The 20,051-nt window shown below is 36.3% G+C and overlaps 1 protein-coding gene across 2 annotated transcripts in view; it reads left to right on the plus strand.

The window, feature by feature from the left end:
- Positions 1-20,051, plus strand: part of SCYL2 (SCY1 like pseudokinase 2) — a 58,800-nt gene that overhangs the window by 24,020 nt on the left and 14,729 nt on the right. For both annotated transcript variants that reach the window (XM_072655674.1, XM_072655675.1), the window contains 7 exons: positions 6,575-6,732; positions 14,614-14,758; positions 15,998-16,147; positions 17,093-17,314; positions 17,948-18,064; positions 18,471-18,596; positions 19,627-19,803. In XM_072655674.1, coding sequence (XP_072511775.1) covers positions 6,575-6,732; positions 14,614-14,758; positions 15,998-16,147; positions 17,093-17,314; positions 17,948-18,064; positions 18,471-18,596; positions 19,627-19,803 — 1,095 coding nt within the window. The remainder of the gene's footprint in view (positions 1-6,574; positions 6,733-14,613; positions 14,759-15,997; positions 16,148-17,092; positions 17,315-17,947; positions 18,065-18,470; positions 18,597-19,626; positions 19,804-20,051) is intronic.

Here is a 20,051-nt window from a genome sequence, read left to right on the forward strand (position 1 = left end):
AGAAAGGAAATGCTAAAAAGTAAAGGAGAAATAGAAAAACTTGAAACTTGAAAAAACTAGAAATAATAAAAATCAAATGCTGATTCTTTGAAAAGATTAGTAAAATTCATAAACCTTTATTCATTCTAATTAAAAAGAAAAGGGCAGAAAATCAAATCAACAAAATAGCAAAGGAACAGGGTGAAATCTAAACAAAACCAGAAAACAAAGTAATAATCAGAACTTATTATATATAGTTATATACTAACAGAAGAGAACACAAAAGATAAAGAAAAATATTTTCAAAGATATAAAATACCCAAACTAGCAGATCATATAGAGAACTTAAAATGACATAATCTCAGGAAAGGAAATAGAATTAGTTTGTTCCAGCTGTATTATATGAAACTTGGAAAAACAATTAGTACCCATGCTATACAAATTATTCTCAAAAATTGAGAAAGAAATCACTCTATTAGATTCCTTTTATGAGACAAACATAATCATAACATCTAAACCAGGGAAGGATAAAGCACAAGGGGAGAACTATAAACCAATAATTAATAAATGTAGATCAAAATTTTTTCCATAAAATCCTGTCAAACAGTACAATGTTTAATTGAAGTCATTTATCATGACCAAATTGGATTTATACCAGAGATGCAATGGTGCAACATGAGGAAAGCAGCACACATAATCATATTAAAAACAAAAACAGCCTCACGATTATCTCAGTAGATGTCCAAAAAGTCTGTCAAAGTACAACACTTATTTATGCTTGAAACCCCACTAATTGTAGCCACATATGCACCTTTTAAAATTTCATAAAAAGACTTTATCTGTAATCAAATGCAAGTATCATATGCAGTGAAGGTATTTTAGAATCTTTTCCAGGAAATATGGGAATACAAAAAGATGCTGACTTTTCCCAGTATTATTTTATATAGTCCTGGAAATGCTAGTGACAGCAGTAGAACAAGAGAAGATCATTAAAGGCATAAAGACAAGTAAAGAGATAAAACTTTCCCTGTTTGCTGATGATGTATGCTAGTTAGCTTGTAAAATCCTAGTGTATCATCTAAGATATTAATTGAGACAATGGGTTCAGGTAATTTTCAGGCTACAAAATAAACCTTTAAACATCAATTGCATTTTTATATAATAATAACAAAATTTAAGAAGCAATAGTAAGGAAATCCTATTTTAAATCATTAGAAAATGTATAAAGTATCTGGGGATCAGTCTGCCATAGCACATATAAGACATGTATAGATTCAGTTCTAAAGTGCTTCTTAAAGAAATAGAGAACAACTTAAATAGCCAGAGGAATATCAATATTCATGGATAGGCCATCCCTAGATAATAAAAGTGAGATACTGGCTAATTTACACTTATAATATACCAATCAAATTATGAAAGGTGTACTTTATGCAAATTGATAAAATAATAAAATTCATTTGGAAAAACTGCAAGATCAGAATAAGAAGGGAAGCAATGGAAAAAGGTAGCATCAAAGGAAAAATGGCACTTGGAGGCTTCAAACTAAATTATAAGGTAGCAGTCATCTGGCATTGGTTAAAAGATAGAGAGGTAGGTCACTGGAACAAACTGATCAGGGAGAATCAGAAATAATGGAAGTCAGCAAGCCAGTTTCAGAAAACTGGAAAAAATAAATTATTTAGGGAAAAAACTCTTTGATAAAAACAACTGGCAGAACTGGAGAACAGACTGGCAGAAATTAGGCTTAGACCGATACTTTAAAATGCTTATCTGACTGTAATATTAAAGATCATACTGTAGAAAATTATAAGAGAAGATCCTGTACTTCTCACAATTATAGATAGGAGATATGTTTTAAACCAAGCAAAGGACTAAGACAACTACAAAAGAAAAAGTAGTCAACTCATTACGTGAAACTGAAAAACATCTGCACAGAATGCACCTAGGTTAGGAACAGAAGTGGTCAAAAGGGGGAGGGGAATCTATGTTAAATATATCTGATTAGGGTTTAATTTCTAAGAGATATATAAAGTTATTAGCTATATGTGACCAATTCCCCCAGTAGAAGGTGATGAAAAGGTATGAACAGGCGGTTCTCAAAAGAAAAAGTGTAAAATATAAACCAACTACATTGAAAGAATGCAACTAATCACTGATACTGCGTATGAAAACAGTTTCAAGATTTTACTTCTCACACAGCAAATTAGCAGAGATGACAAAAAATGGGGAATAGTTAATGTTGAAAGGATTGTGGGGAAAGAGGTTCACTGGTGCATTGCTGGTGGATCTGTGGTGATGTTCAGTATATTCAATTGGCTAGACAATTTGGAATTAACATTTATTAAGTACCTACTGTATGTCAGACACTATGCGAAGCGTTGAGGATACAGAAAGTAGCAGAAGGAGTTCCTGCCCTCAAGAAGCTCCCAATCCAGTGGGGAAGACAAATGTAAAAAGGTTTATTCCAGCGACTGTTTTCAAGATAAATAGGATATAATTAGCAGAGGAAAAGAAGGGTTTGAAAAAGGCTTCCAGTAAGAGAAAGAATTTTAAGGGAGTAATAAGATTACTAAAATTCCCTTACCTGTTGAACCAGAAACTCTACTAACTGAACTTCAGTGCCAGGAAAGCCATTGATAAGAAAGTCCTCATATATGCCCAAATATTCATAGCAACACTTTTTGTGATAGCAGAGAATTGGAAACAGCATAGATATCCATTGACTGGGACCATGGGTGGGGAAACTGCAGCCTGGAAGCCACATGCAACCTTCTAGGTCCTTGTGTGTAGCCTTTTGAGTCCAAGTTTCATAGAACAAATTCTTTTATTAAGGGGATTTGTTCTGTAAAGTTTGGATTCAGTCAAAGGGCCATACTTGAGGACTTAGAGGGCCACATGTGGCCTTGGGGCCTCTGGTTCCATACCCCTGCAAACTAATTGTGGTACATGAATGTCATGGAGTATTACTGTGCTGTAAAAAGTGATGAATGCCATGGATGTAGAGAAATATGGAAAGATCTACATGAATTGATTCAGAGTGAAGTAAGCAGAGCCAAGAAAATATACTTTTTAAAGACATATTAAAACAGAGCCCTGGGAAGTGTTTCTTACAGTATTGATTATCCACGTGCAGTGATAAGTAAATAATTTAAATATGTTAAAGGAAGAGTATGTTTAAGTGAGGAGGGAGTTTTGGAAATTGAATGCTTTATATCTTAAGGTTAGTTTGGGAAGACTGAAATTTGATGAAATTTTAGAGGTTATTTCAGATATGGGCTAGAGAGGATTTGATCTTGGGCAAAGACTTTTCTAAGCTTAGGAGAAGGTTTGTTCATGAAACATTTTTCTAGAACCTGATTTGTGCTCTCAGGATGAAAGGGGGCTTATGTGAAGTTGTCCTGGAGCAGATAGCTTGAAAAGACAACAATAGTAGAAAAAGATAAACGAAATTCATTTGACTTGTCTTAGTAAAAGTCATCTTTATTATTGTCTACAAATCAATTTCTTTGAATCTTTTTTTTCTTGCATGTAAAATATACAGGGTATTAATCTTAGGGATCTGAGATGGCTAAAGTTTTAATTGGCTTTGGGGTCATCTGTTTAATAATTACAGATGAGGAAACTGAGGCCCAGGGAGGTAAAGTGATTTGTCCAGGGCTAGACAAGTAAGTATCAGAAGAAGCTTGTGAAATGAGGTCTTCTGAATCCCTTCTACTCCCAGTCATGCTAAATTGTGAGGAAAGTATTTTATAAACCTGGAAGTACTGGTGTGTGATGAGGGCAGGAACTGCCTTTTGCCTCTTTTTTTATCCCCAGAGGCACAATGCCTGACTCATAGTAGATGCATTACTAATGTTAATTGAATGAGTGAATGAATGAACTATTAAGGGCAGAACTTTTTAAAAGAGAAAAAAGAAAAATTCTATTTTAAATGAGATGTTTTAAGTGATGTAACTTCCATTTTTATTGATAGCTTTTGCTTTTACATCACTTTCATTCCTAAATTTCCCTCTTCCACACCCATCCCTTCTAATAAAGAATTAAAAGAAAAAAGAGCAGTTCAGCTCAAGACTTAACAACTTGAAAAAACAAACACATTTTAATGAGATGTTGTCACATTTTATAAATACATCTTCCTCTAAAATAGGATTTATGCACATGAATGATCATGAGGCACAACAATGTATGCATCTGGGTCATTAGTTATAACGAGTCAAAGACATTCAGACAGGGATGTGTCTTATAGCCTTTAGGGAACAGCCCATTCAAACCTCTATGTGAGTGGCTGGACTCTTTGGTGGAGGAGTCATCTTCCTTTAAAGTACTTGAATTGCTACTTTCGCCTGAGTAGTCAAGGGAAATGAGGGTCATTTACAGTGAGGAAAAATATGGCCGTGTGGGGGCTTCATGCTGTTTGGAGTATGTATCTCACATGTCACTGACCCACCTTTGTAGGAGCATCGCACACAGTGTGCCAGAAGTCTTCCTCTACTTTTCATAACATTCTTTCAGGATTGGGGTGTGAGTTGTACTTTTCTGTCCAGGACCACCTTGCTTTGTTTTCCCAGTTAAACATTTGCTAAATAATTTTTATTTCTCTTCTTACCACATAACCTACTGTTGCTAACATGTTACACACTACTTTATCCTCCACATGGGCTTTCTCTGTGGAAAACTTTAGGTGGCCACCTATTTTGTTTCTCAGAGTAACTTGGAATCATATAACAACAATATATTAATGTCAGATAACTTTCCATTTTTACTTTATGTTAAATTATAATCCTACCCCTGCCACATGCTACTTATGTGACCCTAGGTAAGTCAGAATGTTATATGAAAGAAGGTAATGTGAAAACAAGAGTTTCAAATATTTTTACCTTTCTTGCTGAGGAGTTGAATAACAAATACAGCAAATTATTTTATTTAGATTAAATCTTATGAATTAAGAAAGAATGGAAAGTTCCTTATCTTTTGATTAAAAATATCTTGACCAACTTTCTTTTTATTTTAATCAATTTTCATTTTTATTGTTCACCACAAGATTAAAGAGGATATTAGCAAAATGGAAGAAAATTATCATACAGAAATCTACAAGTTGTTGTGTATAGCTCACTGTTCTTTTAAAGTATAAAATAAGATCAACCTGTAGCTTTCATAGTTAACTCTCCCTGTTTCTCTGACTTTTTGGCTAAGTTTTTTAAATATGTTGTTATTGGTTGTAAAGAAAGACAGAAACCATCAGTGTTCCACTTCAGTTATCTACATATGATCTTTGGGCAGTGAGATTTTCTGATGCATTAGATATCCTAATTATAAACTTCTGCATAATTTCATAATTAGTTGAAAAACTTCAACTTAAAAAGCATATTGTTAGAATAATTCCTTTATATGTCAGGTCACTTGTTGGGATTTGGAATGTATTTTCTCATTGAAAACAGTTTATAAGTTGTGGTTAGCTTTCCAGGTTAACTCGCAAAGTTGTATTTAATCCAGAATGTAATAAAAATACTATACGCTCAATAGAAAGTAATAATGTTGCTGCATTATTAATTTAGCAATGAGTTTTTAAAACAGAAAAATTACTAAATAAATGATTATTTCTAAATGCTTCCAGAAAACAGTTATTTTAAGGGAGGATATTTTAATGAAGCTTTGATGGTGATTTCTGAATAATTTTCAAGTGTCTTAGAGGCTGATAATATAGATTCTTATAGTTCATTTTATTTCAAGATTTAGGGCTTTCCAGTTCCATGATGTAACACTGCAGTAGCACTACTCATACATTGTCAGATCTACTTTGAAATGTATTTGACTCACATATATAATGGATGAGGGCAGAGATTTTCTTAAGGGAACTAATAAGCAAAAAAAGCAGGATGTGTGCGGGCACGCGTGTGTGTTAGACTTTTATTTGCAGTAAGCTTTAGGTAAGCTGTGAAAGATGAAAGTAAAGAGAAGGTAAGGGAGGGGTTTCTTCTTACTGATCACCTCCTTAGTCTTGATCTGAAGCAGGTTTGGACTGGGATTAAGAGAAGGCATTGTGCAATATAGCCATGCATATACAAAGACTTTTTATTTTCAGAGAGTGCTTGTACTGAATTTATTTTTTCACTCGTACTTCAGGGATCTTTTGATCGTTGTGAACACCTATTATATAGTATTGTGAAACTTAATTATTTGAGTTTTCTGGGTTTTGGTTCTTGGTAGATGAACATTTACTATAGATGAAGGATAGATAGCACATTACATATTTCATTTTGCATGTAGTAAACTGGTATCAGAAACCTCAAAAGCAGGGGAAGTTCTGTTTTCCCTCTCCTGAGAAAGACACTTGTGTCTCTTTAAATATGCAGATTTATGTAGTAGATAGACTTTTTTCCAAGTAAGTCAGCTTTTCTCCAGTCAAGAAAAATGGATTTCTTCTTTAGAAAAATAATATATTCTATTTCATATTTGAGTAGTTTATATTGTCTAATAAAACTTTTGTGATAGTAGTTTTTAGTGTATTTCTCTTAGATAAGTTGTCACACAGATGTGTACTGCTTATATCTATTTCTGACTAAAATTAGTTACACGTAACTTTTTTTTCTATTAGGAAGTGGCTGTTTTCGTCTTTGATAAAAAGCTGATTGACAAATATCAAAAATTTGAAAAGGATCAGATCATTGATTCTCTAAAACGAGGAGTCCAACAGTTAACCCGGCTTCGACACCCTCGACTTCTTACTGTCCAACATCCTTTAGAAGAATCCAGGTAAATTTTTATGTAACTTACACAGACTTAATAAAGCAATTAATTGATTTTACAGTTTGAATCTTTTTACAAAATTTAAAGTAATAATACAGATAGAAGCTCTTACAATTTGAGCACTGGAAACTGTTGACAAGTTTAAATGATCTAACGTAGGAGTTCTTTGGTTGATCTTGGGTGATAGTGGTAGGAAGAGTCAATATCAGTAAAGACTTTTCTTGACACTTTCAGTGGATGAACCATTCAGATCCTACTGGATTATTAGTATTGTTCTAAGCAATATGGATAATACAGAAGTTATAAGACAGTTCTTTCCCTTAAGTGGCTTAAGGAGAAGATATAACAAACAGAAAATGCTGGAAAATTCTTATGATGGCGTGTACTTAAATACTAAATTGCATGATGCTCAGTGCCATAAGAATACCTCAAAGAGAGAGAGAGATGAGCCAAAGCCAGAGGAGAAGAAGGTAGAATTGGGAAGGTGAGAATGATTTTGGTGACTGAAGAAGAAGAAAGGAAAGTATTTTAGGTGTATGGAGGGAGACCAGCAGGAGCATACAGACAGATGGAAGTGGCAGTGAGCATGGTGTGTTTGCAACATAGAATGAGCAGTAAGCTGGACTCCATCAGAGAGATAGATGGTGGAGGTAGTGGGAAATAGCACTGTACTGGGTTCAGATTATATAATTCCCTAAGAACCCAGGAGAGGAGTTTAAATTAAATGTAATAGGAAATATGAAGTAATTGGACAGTAGGTTTCTGGGGCATATGATGAAAATTATATTTCTGAAAAAAATCTGTCTGATATACAACTTGGAGCTTCTCTAATTAAAATATCCTATCTTCCATCTCTCCTGTTCTTCAGACCTGTTAAATTTATTCTTTACATTGATTGAAAGCTTGGTTTCTTCAACATCTTCATCTAATCAGCTTCATTCTAACTTTTTCTAACTCTAAAACCAGACATTTTGGTGCTGCTCCCTCTAGTACTCTGTCCTTTTACTTCACATTATACCAGTTTATGACTTTGGTCACTTTTTATCTCTCTCCTTTACATATTTTCTTAGACTGCCAAGTCCTGCTGTCAAAGTGTGTTCCTAAATTTGGATGCATGGTCCGTGGATAGAATTGAGGAGGGTCTCTAAATATAGTATAGGGTGAAAAACTAATCTTTGTTTTTAGGAACCTCTCACTGAAATTTGACATTTCCTTCAATTATTTTAAAACATTATTTGGAGAAGGGGTCCATAAGCTTCACCAGACTTTCAGGGGGGTCCACAACACGAAAAGAGATTTAAGAGCTCCTGCTCGAGCAGTTTCAAAAGATATACTGTCCACTACAAACTCATCATAGTATCAATTGGACCTTCACAGCTATTCTGCAGTTCTTTGATTTATCCCTAGCTAACACCCTAATTATATTTGCTGATTATTGCAAATCTTTTCCCACACTTTTTAAGTTTCTGATCTCACTTTCCTGCTCTTTTTGTCAGCAAATAATCTCGATTTTACTGAGATCTAAGCCATCTTATATGAGAGTCCACACAGAGGATTCTCACATCTGTGCAGTTATAGCTATTGATCTTCCTTGATGGACTGTCTCACTTCATTCTGAGCCTGTTCTCAAACTTCTTTTTATTTCTTAGAGTGTTGAGGTCTCTTCCATGTCTTTTTCTCTGTTGTGTACTCTACTGAAGAAATCCAAATCATTCCTTGTTTACCTCCCTTATTTTTGCTCCATTCTTCAAAACCTCTCCTCCTTACTACCTCTCTCTGAGGAGGGCATGGCTTTTTCCTTGCTGAGGCAAATCCATTTATTTTCTTTATTTAGTCCTCTCTGGCATTTTCCATGACCTTGGGCTACTAATCATCTCTTTCCCTTCCTGTCTTCAGGTTCTTTGCCTATTACTGCTTTTTAGCTGATGCCTAAAATCATGCTAACATCTGCTTCATGCTTAAAATATCTTCTTTGACCTTCCATTCTCTCACACTGCTCTCCTATATCTCTCCTCCCTTTCCCTGCCGAGCTCCTGGAATTATTTGTTTGGTTTCTCCATTTCCTCACCATCTACTCAAGTCTCAGTTTTGTGTAAAATTGTCTTTTCTATTACGAACTTGACAAACTTCAACTAATGTGAACATATCCTTATAGAATGAACAGAAAAAGGACTGCATAGGACACCATAGAACTCTATTACAGCTTTTTATTATTTTATTATCAGAGTAACTTAGTGGTTAGTTGTCTGTGTTCCCTTTTGAACTTTACATCTGCTCCTTTCTGTGTATTAAAAAATATTCTAAACTTAATAGGTAAAAGGAACATTTTGCAAACACAAAGTAAGACAGAAAAAGAGGACTGTATGTGAAATTGTGAATTTCTATTTTGTACAATTTGCTTTTTCTTTAAAGTTCAATATAGTCTTTCTTTAAAGTATAATAAATTCAGCATTAACTTTCAAAGTTGTCTTGCTTCTCAGTTTTCTTTTGGCCTTTTTTTCTCTTCTGTGTTTTAAAAAGTGCTTTGGTGAACCTCCTTTCTTTTCTTTCTCTTATTTACTTATTTTCTTATACCCTGTTGCTATTATCTTTTCCATCTCATCTCCCTTCCCCATATTGAGGGAGAAAAAGAAAACCTTTGTAGTAGATGTTTGTAATCAAGGAAAGCAGATTTCTACATTGCCTACGTCAAAAAATGTGTGTTTCATCTGTTCCTTGAGTTTATCATCTCTGTAGTGTGCTTCATCATTGATCTTCTGGAATTTTCACTGGTCATCTCACTGATCAAAGTTTTTATTCCCACTGTGCCTCTGAGCATTTGCCAGTCTGACTTGTGACCACCACACATGAATGAAATACTATTCTCCGTGCTCCTGGTGCTCTCTTAATTTTTCACAGCTACTAGTGATCTTTTAACTCTTTCAAACAGAATTTATTGTCTTTCCTTGCCAGCTTTGCTTCCTCATTTATTTTTTTCTTATGAGAGGGTGGCCACCCTTCCTCTGTAACCTCAGAGTCAGGAGGGACTCCTATCTCTTACACCCCATATCATATCCAACTCTTACCAGTTTTGCTTCGGTAATTTCTCAAGTGTCTGTTCTCTCTGCTCATACAACTTTTACCCCGTTTTGTCATTCATTGAGCAGACATTAAATGCTTACAGTGCTGAGGATACAAAGAAAGGGGGACACTCCTAGCTTTGCTTTAAGGGGCACGAATTCTCTTGGGGAAGACAAAGCCCTTGTCAGTTTTTGATTGGATGACTCTCATAGCCTCTTCATTGGCCTACCTGCTTCCATTCTTTCCCTTTTCTGATCCATCCTTCACATAGCAGAGAAACTGATTGTCCTAAAGTATGGGTCAGACTATTGCTCTTCATTGTTCAAGAAGTTTCAGTCTTAACATTTATAGTCATCTTAAACCCACTAGTCAAGGCTTGCTTCCTATTACTGCTCTTTGGGAACTCTTATTATTGTCAAACTGGACGTTACATGGTCTCCAAACTTGACACCCTATTTCTTGCCTCCATCTATGTTCAGAAACTACCCAACATGCCTGAGATGTGTATCCTTCATACTTTCATCTACCAAAATGCTCATTTCCCCTTAAGTCTCAGTGTATAGGCCATCTTATCTGCAGTTCCTTATGTGACACCCTTTCATGTACATTTTGCCTTAAATAGACAGTTTTTACTTTATGTAAGTGAACTTGTTCATAGACCTCTAAATAAAGTGACTTTTACCTAATGTGAGTATTTGCTCATGGACATGGGAAATGGAGGGGAGGGTACATTCTTGAAGGGAGGGGGTCAGCACATGGTTCAAGGAGGCATTGGGTCCAGGCATAGAGAAGCAAGAGCAGGAGAAGGAACATGTGGGAGCTGGGGACATCTACATGGTACCCGAGACAAATACTTGGGCCAGACATGAGGATGGTTAGACAGAGTGGGGCAAAGGTCTCCTCTCTCAGAGTTCTCAAGCCACGCCCCTAGTCCCGAGGTGGCAGGAGTGGTCTCACTACCTGTCCATACTTCTGCTTTCATTTGGAGAGTTTTGTTTTTTCAGTTTTTTGCGGAGGCGGGGAGGGAAGGGCTGAAGAATCCTGAACTGAGGGGCAGGAGCAGAGAGCACACAGAGTAAAGTTAACATGGAGTTTGGTTTTTTTGGAATGCAGATTTCTTTTAGAATTCTTTGCATGAAGTTGAATTTGTGTTATGCAAGTTTTACATAAAGCTAGAAGTATCTTACTCTACTTAATTGTGTTCCTGCTGTATTTCTTCTCCTTGCCTTCCCCTTTGTGGAAGATAGACTAAGATAGTCAGGGGAGTGGAGGCAGGAAGGTCTCTTGGGAAGTGACTGGTTGCTCCCTAGGACCACCAAGGTGGCTTTTTTGAAAGCTGAGGTTTTCTCAGGTGAGTCTTTGGCCCCTGTTGCCTCGGGATCCAGCTGAAGGGAATCCTTGTATCACTGTCTGGTCTCTGGTGCGTGCACTAAAAAGCTGTCTGCTTGTGTGCCTGAGGGTGAACTCTGACAGTATTGGCTTAGCTCTCTTTTCTGTTGCTTCTCAGCTTTTGGCTGACCTTTTCTGCAATTTGGGGGTAGGTGAAGTCATTTAATGTAATTACTTATTGAATTTCTTCATCTTTATTTGATCTGGTATTATTTTTAGGTTTTTAATGTAATAAGTGTGTGAGAAGGGCTGCCTTCTTGATGTTCGGGCAAACATCTTCGGCCCAAAGTTTCTCCGACTTTTTCTTTCTTTCTTTCTTTCTTTTTTTTTGTCCTGTACATTCTTACTTGTCTATGGGCATTCTACCTTGGTGTCTTTGCTCAAGCTGTTCCTTGCTGCTGGGATGACTTAATTTTCTACAAATCTTGTCTTTCCTGAAAGGTGGCTAGATCTAGCTTAAAGAAGGAGACCTAGTCTCCTCTGTGAAGAAATCATCTTTAATATTCAGGCTCTCATTAACGCATGCTTCCTCAGAAGTCCTCTCGCCCGATTGTCTCTCACTCATGTGCTGCCTTTGTATCCCTTGTGTTGGTGTTTGCTTTATCAGCTCAGTTTGCTTTCTGTTTCCTCCGAGAGAGAGACTGTATTTGGTTCTTTGTATCCTCCTCACTCAGCCTCCTTGATTCTGTGCTCAGGGAATATCCACTGTAAGTGAATGAAGAGTAGGTAGACTAGGTGACCAAGTTTCCAGTCCAGAACAGCTCTCCTTAAACTGTGGGTGCGATCCCACGACTCACAGTTTAAGAAGTGCTGAAGAGGTCAGGAGTGGAAAAAGTTGTTTGTTTTTTTTTGGGGGGGGGGGTGGGATCATATCTTTATTTTGGAAAAAGTTTAAGAAGCCCTGGTCTAGGTGATTGAAGGAATGACAGTACCTCTTCAACATAGGGAGAAGGAAAGACTGGGGAATTAGGGTGGAGAGACACGCTCTTCTTCTTTTGAGATGACTGAGTATGAGATGACGGGGAGACACCCAAGCGGTGTCAGTAGGCAAGTACAAGGGAGAAGCTGGGCCTAGTGATACCAATCTGTGAATTATTATCAGGGAGCCGATAGTTGAATCAATGAAAGGAGACAACTTTTCTAACAGGAATAAGAAAGTTCTCAGGACTGATCCCTGGCAGACATGTAATGCTTATGAAACAGTTGAACTTCTAGTCTCTCTTGCAGCCCGTCCTAAACAAATTGTCACAGTAGTCTTGGAGCATGCTTTTGAAAGTGTTGTTTTTCTGCTTAAAGCTTCCGGTGGTTGCATTGCCTTCAAGTGAAATACCAACTCTATTTGTGAAGAGCCCCTCATCTTTCCAGCCCTTTGTGTCTCAAGTTAAAGATGTTTGATATTTTTGTGTCACTGTTTTGTTATCCTATTGAATTTTAAGTTTTCTGAGGGGACTATTGTTTACCCTGGAACTTCTTAGAGGAGGAAGCACACAGTACCTTATAGCATGTATTAGATGTTTAATAAGTATTGAATTCTTGAAGTAAACTAGGAAATTAAATCAATACAGAGGCAAAAGAGTGATAGAGGGATTGTGTAGTCAGCTACATAATATGCTATAGAGGTCTAAGATAATGAAAACTGAAAACAGCCATTGGACAGAAAAGAAGATACTGATTCACTGGTGGTAGTGATGAGAGATGTTCTGTAAGAAAGTGATGTTCTTTAGTCCTGCCTTAGAACTGTGGAGGGAGCAGGCAGGTTACCCTGGAAAGAATGAGGCCTGGCTTCACCATGTGCCCACATTATGGCCTTCCTTGGAAAACTCATTTCACTCACCTGAATCTTTTCCACCAGCTCCTAAGTGAGAACATTCTGCCAATACATAACTGCAGCCATTTATTAACAGTAACACTGAAGGTCTGCATCCATCTATGACTTTAAGGTTACAAAGCACCTCCCTCCTCCCATAGCCCTGCTTATTGGTAGTAATAATTTAGGTTCAGTGTGAGCATCAGCACTCAGTGTCCTCCAAAAGCTGGAGTTAGAGCCTCTGCTGAGAGAAAAGGGCATCATGGAACTGAATCAGGTAGGGCGGAAGGAAGGGAGGAGGTCTGATGATGCTCCTGGAAGCAGATTAAGGACAAATAGAAAAGCTGCTTAATGCCAAGTGCTAGGCTGAGCTCAAACTGGTGGGCTGGCCGAAATGGTGTTAGTTAGTTGGTTGCCATCTTTTGAGCCAATTTTATTTTAGGAAAGGGAGAAAAAGAAGTGAGAAGAAGTAGAGTTAGAATAGTAGAGTGAATATCGTGTTTACTCCTTTTAAAGTTTTCATATCAACAATTTTAAAAAGAGAAAGATGTTTAAGTATTGGCATGCAGACTTTTTACTATTCTGTAACACACCAGTAGTACTAGGCTGCTTTGTATCAATCAAAAAGCATTTAAGTACCAACTATATATATGCCAGACACCGTGATCAGCTGCTGAGGATACAAAGATGACTATGAAAGAGTCCCAGTTCCCAAAGAACTTAGATGTTATTGGGGAAACAGCCTGTGCACATGTAAGTATATTTCAAATATATGCAAAATGAATACATGGTTCTCGGGGAGGAGGTGTGCTGTCAGTTGGGAGGCACGGAAAAGGCCTCTTATGCGTCTTATACATGCCTGGATGCTTTTTTTCTTTCGTCTTTTCACTGTGCTGGAACATGGGGAAAGAGCATGCCTCTCTGGGACAGGTGAAGGGGGATTTTTCTTTTCTTTGATGCCTAGATTTGCTATTACTTAAAATTTGCAGTGAACCGTAATGTATTCATCACCAGTGACATTCTGGCCTTTTAAGGGTAATAAAAATATGTCTTCTCCCTTATCTGGCCCTTCCCCAACAGACATGTTTTAACTACACAGGCTTCAAGGCAGATGACAGTAGAAGCAGAATCTTCATTTAGATAAGCTTTAGTTCTCTCCATTGTCTAAGACTTTGAAAGGCTTCTTGTAGGAAACCATTGCTTCTGGATGGTGGGTGATGCTTTGTGTATGTTGAATGGCATTCACCAGAGAAAGCCAGCAGGTCGCTGGGTGGTACATTGTAGATAAACTTTATATTTCCTAAAGGATTTGGACTTAACTTGTTATTTTTAAATGTTATATGCCTATATTAATTGTTTTCATGAACTTACTCTAGTAGTTTCCTGGGATTTGGGACCATATCCTGTATGTGTTCATTCCATCACATTTGATTCATAATTTTGACCCTCAACAAATACCTTTGTGACATTGCTGTGCTGGCCTAAAGGCCTGTTTGTACTAAAATAAACTAATCTGGCATGTTGTCATGTAAGAATAGAATAAGTATCCCCATTATATTTCATGTATATTAAAAAAAAATTTAAACCTGGAAAAATGTTACAGTAGGTATAACTCTCTTTATCTTTTATAGAGACTGCCTGGCATTTTGTACAGAACCAGTATGTGCAAGTTTAGCCAATGTTCTTGGGAACTGGGAAAATCTGCCTTCATCAGGGTCCCCTGACATTAAGGATTATAAACTTTATGATGTAGAAACAAAATATGGGTTGCTTCAGGTATGTGTGTATCCCTGTTGGATTTTCAGCAAGAAGAAATTATGTCTATTTCCCTCTATCTCTCAATATAGTCTTGTTTATAACTTTTACTTTGAAATTTCGTCCTTACCGGAGTTAAGCTTTTATGTAAATAATATCTTATATTTGTACAGTATTTTGTACTTTGTAAAATTATTGTCTGCATTTATGTGTATTTATTCTTCATTGAAGTGTTTAAAATTTGCCAGCGTTCTTGTGAGTAACTGACATAGGCAGTAGGGTCTTCATATACATTTTGTGGTTACTTTTTCTAGCTCTGTGAAATAACCCTTTAGTGAGTACTTTGACATCATACTTAAGAATATAGGTTGATTTAGGTAATGTGTCATTTTTATTATATTGCCACAGCTCCCCTTGGAGCAGTTTCCATGAAGCAGTGTGATCTTGATGGCTTGAATCTCTCTAAAATCCTCGTTTAGGAGCTTGTGAAGAGTCTTTGAAAATGGTGTTCATGTAATTCCTGTGTCTTGACTAAGAAAAATTAAGCACATAATCTGTATACCTTTAGATGTTTAGAAATCATTTCTGTGTTGGAAAACATTTCAAATAATGTTTTTAGAAATGGGTTTTTTTTTGTTACTTTTCTATTCCTCAGTGAAAATATTCAAGTTGAAAAAAGAATTTGAGGTAGAGATAAGATAAAGCTTAAGTTTCATTTTTAACATTAATCACAACAGACCAACCATTTTAATCGGTTTTTCATAAATTTAACAGTAATATTGAACATGAATATAAAAGCTGCTGAAGATACTATAGAATTAGTGTAAAATTAGTTTATGGTGTATTGAGTGTTTAAAAGGTAAATATGGATAAGATTGTTAGATTCCATGTAGGATGTCATAAAACATTTAATTGAATTCAAGTAGTGAAACTTTGGAGGAGGTTGCCAAGTAAAAGGTTACCTCTAAAAGATTTTCTTGATTCTCTGCTTACTAGCGTTTACAGAAAGGAATTTAAAAGTACTTTTTGCAAATGCTTTTTGCAAATCAACATATTTATTTGCTTTTTTCTTTTCCTTTTTATAAGTGGAGCTTTATTGTTTAATCTCAAAAGAGTAGCTAATATAATTTCTCTTAGTATTAGACATGAGGAACTAAGAAATTGTGATAAGAAATCATACCGAATGCTATATGTGGTCATTTTTTTTAAAACTTATTTTAAGTATTATTATGAAGGAATAAGCCTTTTTTCCATTTGCAGGTTTCTGAAGGATTGTCGTTTTTACATAGTAGCGTGAAAATGGTTCATGGAAACCTTACTCCAGAAAATATAATATTGAATAAAACGGGAGCATGGAAAATAATGGGTTTTGATTTCTGTATACCATCAACGAATCCTTCTGAACAAGAGGTAGAAAACGGTTTTCTTGGAAACTTTTCAAAGGAATAATACAAGTGTAAGCTGTAACGAAAGTGCTGAAGTTGCAAAATCTGTTTTCAGAAAATAGCCTAGCTGTAATAAGAGTGATTGACATCTCTGTCAGGCCTTAGAGTGGCAAGGCACGGTACATAGCATCATCTCCTTTGAACCTCTCAACAACCCTTTGTGGCAGGTTTCACTGGCATTACTTGTCCCCATTTTAGAGATGAGGTCGTTGAGGCTAAGAGAGATTTAAGTGACTGGCCCTTGGTCATACAGCTAGTATCAAAATAAGATACTCATTCAGCTTCCAGCTTTCAAGTCTGTCTGCTACACATCACTACATCTCAGTGTTATAAGTAAGTCTATTACTTATAGAGAAAAGCTATACAATTCGGTAGAAATGTTAACTTTGGGAAACAAGTGTATAAACATGAATTTTAAACTACGTAATGTAACAGATTTTTGCTGTGAATAGTAATTATTATAACCGTAATTTACCTCTACTATTCTTAAATTCATATACTAATGAACTTTTAAAAATAAAACCTCCCCCGAAAGTTCAGTCTACATTATGTGTATGGTGGAACATCTGCAAATCTTGTGTTTTCTACTCTGTGAAAATTAGAGCACTTGTCAGAAAATACCCCAGTCCTCACTATTAATAATAATATAAGTTAAAAATTTGCTTTTGGGAAGTAAATTTCAGCACCCTCAAGAATGTTCTTAAAACACTTTTGTGCCCTGACCTTGTTTTACTGATTACTTAGTTGGAGCTTACCTTTTTTTGGGGGGGGGGAGTAGTAACTTGTCAGTTTGCACAGTTGGTTGTGAATTTGGGAGTAAATTTCTGTTTAAGCTTAATTAAATTTTAATTTAAAGTTCTTACTACATATGCTTTTCTCTCTCTCTTCCACTTCCCCCTCCTTTTAATAGCCTAAGTTTCCTTGTAAAGAGTGGGATCCAAATTTACCTTCGTTATGCCTACCAAATCCCGAGTATTTGGCTCCTGAATACATACTTTCTGTGAGCTGTGAGACAGCAAGTGATATGTACTCTTTAGGAGCTGTTGTTTATGCTGTATTTAATAAAGGAAAACCTATCTTTGAAGTCAACAAGCAAGACATTTATAAGAGCTTCAGTAGGCAGTTGGATCAGGTATTTCCTTTGCTGTGGCCCCCATGTATTTCAGTTTCTAAGTTATTTTAAAGACAAACCATCTAAGATGGAATAAGATTATAGTGTTGCATTTTAAAATTTCATATAAATCAGATTTTGGTTAGTTTTATTAATGTAACAGGAATCATGATATGTTCATTTGTTATGACAGATTGAAATGTAACTTTGTTTGCAAAGCTTCATTTAAAAAATATCCCTGAAGAAGGGGGTGATAGAGGGAATGGCAGATTGAGGGAAGGAATAATCAGAAAGTATGTTGTCTTGGGGTGAGGAGGAGGGGAGAGATGGGGAGAAAATTTGGAACTCAAAGTTTTGTGGAAGTGAATGTTGAAAACCAAAAATAAATTAATTAGATGAGAGGAAGAAGTATCTCTAAAATATGTCAGATGTTTATAAGAAAGTTAGTGATTTTTCTTTTAATAGCATGGATAAGTAGTATGATTTTAACTAGAATAAGATATCTTAGTTTATTTAGTAGAATTAGATTTTTGGTTGGGCTTTGATGCCATTTTAAATATTTAAAAGGGCTATTTGAAAATATTATAATTTGACACCTTTTTGGATTTTTTTTTTTTTAATTCTGAATTGGTATTTAATCATTCTTCTGACTAGCTAAGTCGTCTAGGATCCAGTTCTCTTCAGAACATACCTGAGGAAGTCCGGGAACATGTGAAATTACTCTTAAATGTAACTCCAACTGTCAGGCCAGATGCAGATCAAATGACAAAGGTCAGTGTATTAAAAATATTGTCTCAGGTGGATGATGAAACCTTAATTTTCAATTATTTTGCCATGTATTTATAAGCAACATTTTTTTTATATATTTCATGTATATGTATATATATTCATATTTTTATGTACCTGAGGAGCATTTTATACTCTTCATGCAGATTGAAACAGTAGGAATTTTCTATATTTAAATAACTTTGCTCATGAAACATTTATTTCAAATGAATAGAATCTTAACAAGCAAAGCATGATTCTCTGGAGAGTTGTATACCTTAACCTTGAGAGCATCATGGACTCAAACCCTCCTCTTACTCTCTGGATCTTAGTTACCTTAAATAAAAGAAAGAATTCAGTTCCACAGTAGGTTCTGATTGTCATCTAAAATTTTATGATCCCTTACATTTAGATTCCCTTCTTTGATGACGTCGGTGCCGTCACTCTACAATACTTTGATTCCTTATTCCAAAGAGATAATCTTCAGAAATCACAGTTTTTCAAAGGACTCCCAAAAGTTCTGCCCAAATTACCCAAGGTGTGTTTTTGTTCAGTTTCTTATTGTGACCTAGACTTAAACATCTTAAGCTGATAGCAGATTTAACCTAATGGTTGACAAGCAGAAGGAGTCTGCTTGTAAACTTAGGCTTCTCTAGGACTATCTCAACCTCAGTCCCTAAAACCAATGGGCTGACTTAGTTTGGAAGGAAGGGAGATCAGAGAAATACCTGGAAGGTGGGAAATGAGCTTTTGGGTGGGTCAAACCAGGGAAAGGCTCCTTGCTTGCAATAGAAAACTTGGAGGAATGGTCATGATCATTAGAATTTTTGTGCACCAAACAGTAATTTTTAGTGAATGTGAATTCCTTGTGGCATAAAAGTTAATATGCTTATTAGTCAGTAAACATTTCAATCAATCACTCACCAGAAATGCCAGGCATTTATTAAGGACCTGCTGAGTATTAGGCTTCTTGCCTTCGTGGGGCTGGCTTTCCACCTGGGGGGACACTATGTACCTACATAAATGTATATTAGGAAGAACCGGGGCTCTGGGGTGGGAGGAACTGGGGTTTCATTTGGGCCAGACTCCTTAAGAGTCTGAATGACCTTGGACAAACCATTTTTCTTCCCTGATTCTCATTTTCCTCATTTGTAAAATGCAGAAGTTGGACTAAATGATGTTTAAGGTGCTCTTCTAGCTTGAGATCATATTGTTCCTCTACTAATGGAGCTCTCCCTATCCTATCATAGAGGACAGTTTTATGAGTTGATTTATCCCTTAGCACCAGTGTTAAGCTGATGAGCATCTCTGCCCTTACCTAGCTGGACTGGTCCTGACATTGTAGGGTTTTGCTCTGTGGTGTCAGACCTGCAAGAGCTTGCGCTCCATTGGCATGGCTGTCTGGGATCTGAGGTCACTGTAGTAGGGGAGAAACTCAGAAGATATTTCCAGGTTTTTATATTTTTACATATTGTGTAGTAGACGTAGAAAGAATTTTATTTAAAAAATTGTGTTTTAGAATTTTTATATATTTTTTCTTACACCATTCTTGTGCTCCCCCCTTGCAGCGTGTGATAGTACAAAGAATTTTGCCTTGCTTAACCTCAGAATTTGTAAACCCTGACATGGTACCTTTCGTTCTGCCCAACGTGCTGCTGATTGCTGAAGAGTGCACCAAAGAAGAATATGTCAAGCTGATTCTGCCTGAGCTCGGCCCTGTCTTTAAGCAGCAGGAGCCTATACAGGTGCGTGAATTCAGGGGCTTCTGTGCCTGGCGAGCAGCTTTGGTAACTACCTGGAGTGCAGTCTTCTCTATGTGGTCAGCCAGCTTGGAAAGGAGGAACTAGTTCCTCCAGGCACAAAAGAAAACAGTGGGTTAAGATAGCAACTGAGTTTATCTGGATTTTTAGAGGCTTTTTAATTACCTTTAAATATAGATAGCATTGGAGGGTGTGATTGGGCTTGTTCCAGTGAACTGCCTTCTGAAATGCAA

This window comes from Notamacropus eugenii, chromosome 3 (genome assembly GCF_028372415.1).
Source record: "Notamacropus eugenii isolate mMacEug1 chromosome 3, mMacEug1.pri_v2, whole genome shotgun sequence".
Classification (NCBI taxonomy): Eukaryota; Metazoa; Chordata; class Mammalia; order Diprotodontia; family Macropodidae; genus Notamacropus; species Notamacropus eugenii.